This window comes from Helobdella robusta (genome assembly GCF_000326865.2).
Source record: "Helobdella robusta unplaced genomic scaffold HELROscaffold_13, whole genome shotgun sequence".
NCBI lineage: Eukaryota > Metazoa > Annelida > Clitellata > Rhynchobdellida > Glossiphoniidae > Helobdella > Helobdella robusta.
Genome location: NW_008703718.1, coordinates 2858169 through 2862889, shown reverse-complemented (window position 1 = coordinate 2862889; position 4721 = coordinate 2858169). Strand labels below are relative to the sequence as shown.

The window sequence follows — 4721 nt, the reverse complement described above, 5'->3', positions numbered from 1 at the left end:
TGCGTGTTTGTTTCTCTGCGTGAAATGGCCAAGTTAATGTCGTCGCTGTATTGCCCAACCAACTAAAATCAATCAACCAATCAAAAATTATTGTTAATGTCATCAATATGTTGTTGTTGTTGTGTTGTTAATAGACATGCATTTGTTTTTTCTTTTTGTAATTTTGTTAAGTTAATGTGATTGCTGCTAGTTTTGTTGTTGTGTTTGCAGAAAATTTTTCCATTTCTAGAGTTTTTAGTAAAAAATGCAACATCATTGGCGTAAGAATCTGTAGACACGAACGAACGAACTCGTGTTGAGAATTGAACCTAATAAATATGGCAGAGGCAAACTATCGCCTTGAAAGCATCCTGCATAATGCATAACATTCAGCCTGACAACGAGAGAAATTGTCGTTTAAAACTCTTACAAAATATCTGCTTCTACTGTCTGCTGGCTATATACCTAAGTAACATTATTTATTTAGGGGTAATACTAGCTTATCATTTATTTAGTAATAATACTAATGCTAGTATTATCATTGTTATTTATAATGAAGTAGATGAACATTTACTATTACTACTACCAAACGAAGGATCCACTTCTGCTACTACTGCTGCTGATGCTACTACTACTACTTCTGTTTTTACCTTCTCTACTACAACCACTACTACCATCGCCACTACTGCTGCTGTACTGCTACTTCTACCATTACTATTTTTATTCACAGTATTACTGTTGTAGTATTATCATCATCACAACAGTATTTCATTATAGGTTAGTATCATATTAAGTAATAATAACTGCATATAATATTGTATTTGTTTAGCAAATTTTTATTTGTCATGAGTTTTTTGATTATATGTTCTGCCTATACCTTTCAGGCAATGTAGAAATGTTTCCACAGGGTGTGGTTTGCCACAAACATACACAAGCACATACACATACACGAACACATACACATACATGAGCACATACACATACACATACCTTTACACATACTCATATACACACACAGGCCCATGATGCTGTTTATTAAATATTTACTGATGACCACAACGGTGTGGTTGTTTATTTCGTGTGTTTGTTGCTGTGTTTGTTGCTGTGTTTGTTGCTGTTGTTGTGTTTGTTGCTGTGTTGTGTTTTTTGTTGTTGTGCTATGTTTGTTGTTGTGTTTGTTTTTGTTGTTGTCGTTGCTTTTAATTTTGTTCACTTGTCGTTATTTTATATTTTGTCAAAATAACATGACAACATCATTGATGCCATAAATAGCATCATGACATCACCAAACATCCTGATGTAACCATTAACATCATGACATCATTGATGTCTTTCAAATTTGACTCTGTACAAAAAATCAATAAGGACTGTTCTTTATCGGTGATATAAATTTTCTAGAAAAAGGCATCTTTAAAACGTAACGTTAAATAACCAGAAATGTCAATAGGAAGAGAGAGAGAGTGAGAGAGAGAGAGAGAGACAGAGAGAAGGAGAAAGAGAGGAGAGAAAGAGAGAGGAAAAAATATATAAACCAAGATGAACAAACACGATGAACAAACCTTAGCTTCATTAAACAAAAACAAGAGAGAGAGAAAAATATGCAATATAAAAAAAGGAAGAAAACAAAAAAAAAGTCTAATTACATGGGCCATAAAATTTTGCAAAGAAGCAATAAAACTAATTTACGATGGAACAGGCATGCTCAAAGCGAACCATTTACATATTAGCTTTTGTGAAGAAGAAGGAGAACCATCTCTTTTTATTCCTTTCTTACCTTTTCTTTCTTTCATTCTATTTCACTATTTTTTTTTATTTTTCTACTAGTTTCTCTCACTCTTTTTTTTCTCTCTCTCTCCTTCTTTTCTGCTCTTGTTTTCTATCTCTCTTTCTACGTGTTTTTTTTGTTTTTTTCCTTTTTTTTCTCGCCCATCTCTCTCTCTCACACACACTATCACTCACTCTCTATTTTCACTTGTTAATCAGTCAGTGTTTGTTTGCTGGTCAGGTTGAATGTTTGTTTCGTACAGTTGTATGTTCATCTCCAAGTTTTGTTTGTCCGTTTGGGTTTGTCCATGTAATTGTGAATCCCATCGAATGTTTCGTTCTGTGTTTTTGTTTCTTATTTTTTGTTTATATGTTTGTATGCCTGGTTGTATGTTTGTATGCCTGGCTGTATGTTTGTATGATTGGTTGTATGTTTGCATAAAGTTTTTGTGCGTTTGTATTTGTATGTAACTATTTTATATGTTTGTGTACTTGCTTTTATGTCACAAGAATCGCATATCTATCTTATTATTCATTTGTTTGTGTGTGTTTGTAAATATTTTTCAATAATTTTAATATTAATTATTATTATTATAACTATATTATTATCATTGTCTTCATCACAATCGTCATCATCGTCATCATTATTTATTATCATTATATTTTAAAGACAAAAATAAATGTTTGTTTGGCTCAGTCGTTTGTTTGTTTGCACTGTTCATTAGTTTGTATGGGGGAGATGAAGAAGAAGAAGAAAAAGAAGAAGAAGAAGAAAAAGAAGAAGAAGAAGAAAAAGAAGAAAAAGAAGAAGAAGAAGAAAGAGAAAAAGAAGAAGAAGAAAAAGAAGAAGAAGAAAAACAAAAAGATAGAGAAGATGAAGAAGAAGAAGAAAAAGAAGAAGAAGAAAAAGAAGAAGAAGAAAAACAAAAAGATAGAGAAGATGAAGAAGAAGAAGAAAAAGAAGAAGAAGAAGATGATGATGATGATGATGAAGAAGAAGAAGAAAAACAAAAAGAAAAACAAGAAGATAGAGAAGATGAAGATGATGAAGATGGAGATCTCTTATTTATCTTGCGCTTTCCATTTTTCCGTTTAGTTTCCGTTTCAGATAGCGCATTATTTTTCAAATAAATCAATGAATAAATGGAGAATAATATTATATGAATGTGTAGGATGTTTTGTTATATCGTTTTTGTTCATATTTTAATTAATGGTTTATATTTATGCCTGTGGTTTTTTTGGTATTTTTAAAAATTTGGGTTATTTGTGTTAGTTAATTTGTTGACGAAATTAACATTGAAATGTTCACATTGAAATGATCTTATTAACTATTAAAAAATATTCTTTTGTTTTATTCATCAGTTAAGTCTTAAAAAAGTAATTCGTTTAAATATTCTTTCATGTGGCCGTTTAAAACGCAGTGATGTGTCATTCTTAAGAAATGGTAAAACATGAAACCAATAACAAAATGAAAATAGAAGAAGAATTAATTTAAAATTAGTTTTAGTAATAAAAACAACGCATCTCTCATTAAATGTTAACGGACTCTTAGCAGGTGCCTGGCTTCAAATGCGTGAGAAATCCTGTTTACCATACAAACGTACGATGGAGACAAATAAATTCTAAATGATGACGAAGATGATAATGACCATGAAGACGAAGATGATTACAATAAAGATAGTGACTATGATGATGATGACGATGATGACTATGATGAGGATAATGATGATGCTGATGATGACGATGATGATGGTGATGGAGAAGAAGATGATGAATCAGAAGATGAAGAAAAAGATGATGAAGAAAAAGATGATGAAGAAAAAGATGATGAATCAGAAGATGAAGAAGATGATGATGATGAAGAAGAAGATAATAAGGACTACGATGATGATGGTGATGAATCAGAAGATGAAGAAGAAGATGATGAAGAAGAAGATAATGAATCAGAAGATGAAGAAGATGATGATGAAGAAAAAGATGATGAAGAAGAAGATGAAGAAGAAGGAGAAAAAGAAAAAGATGATGACGAAGAAGAAGAGGGCGATAATTCATCGTTTCAGCAAAATATTCATGGGCATGTACACGGGCGATAAAACAATAAAAGTTCACTTCAGTATTTAACTCGCGCCTCAAAACCGTAGCAGTAGCAACAACAACAACAATAACAACAACAACAACAACAGCAACACCAACAATAACAACAGCAGCAACAACACCAACAATAACAACAACAGCAGCAATAACAACAACAATAACAACAGCAAAAAACGTCAACAGCAACGACATCAACAAAAACATTAACTGCAACAAAAAGCATAACATTAACTGCAACAAAAAGCATAACATTAACTGCAACAAAAAGCATAACATTAACTGCAACAAAAAGCATCAACAACGACGGCGACATCAAGTAGAAACGAACAAAGCCGGCGATAAAGAATAGCGGTCTGATCAGCCTACAACGAAGCACAACATACCCACCATACATCATAACATTGTTACAGGACATTTAGCATGGGCACCACAACACAAAAACAGTAACAACAATACAATAACACAAACAACATAACATCAATGAAAATACATTAACAGCCATATCATAATGCAAAAAAATCATTCACACATGCATACTCACACACACTCACTCAATGTATCATGTATACATGTTTGGATAGCTCAGACGGTAAGAATGTAATGTTTTGCGTCGTTGTTATTGCTCGATGACCAGATTCAAAAACTATCTGTCTGAAAATTATAAATTCTCATATGCTTAGTGCTATAGATGCGGCTAACGCATGCGTATGTACGTTTCATACAAATTTGTATGTACTTCGAGAGGTGTGTATGTTTCATACAAATTTGTATGTACTTCGAGAGGTGTGTACGTTTCAAACAAATTTGTATGTACGTTGTGAGGTGTGTATGTTGCACACAAATGTCTGTTGCAACAACTTTTGATTCAACGTTGATCATCATCT

General features: G+C 32.3%; 2 protein-coding genes across 2 annotated transcripts; both read left to right on the top strand.

Annotated features, from left to right (window-relative positions):
• Positions 1-2482: 2482 nt before the first annotated feature.
• Positions 2483-2839, top strand: HELRODRAFT_168441 (hypothetical protein; the record flags this gene model as incomplete). Its single annotated transcript, XM_009014302.1, has 1 exon — positions 2483-2839. One exon carries the CDS (start codon positions 2483-2485, stop codon positions 2837-2839), a length of 357 nt encoding a protein of 118 aa, XP_009012550.1.
• A 473-nt stretch (positions 2840-3312) lies between these two features.
• Positions 3313-3836, top strand: HELRODRAFT_168440 (hypothetical protein; the record flags this gene model as incomplete). The annotated part of the gene is made up of 2 exons (XM_009014301.1): positions 3313-3343; positions 3400-3836. The coding sequence occupies 2 exons, from the start codon at positions 3313-3315 to the stop codon at positions 3834-3836; spliced, it is 468 nt and encodes a 155-aa protein (XP_009012549.1).
• Between the last annotated feature and the right edge of the window lie 885 nt (positions 3837-4721).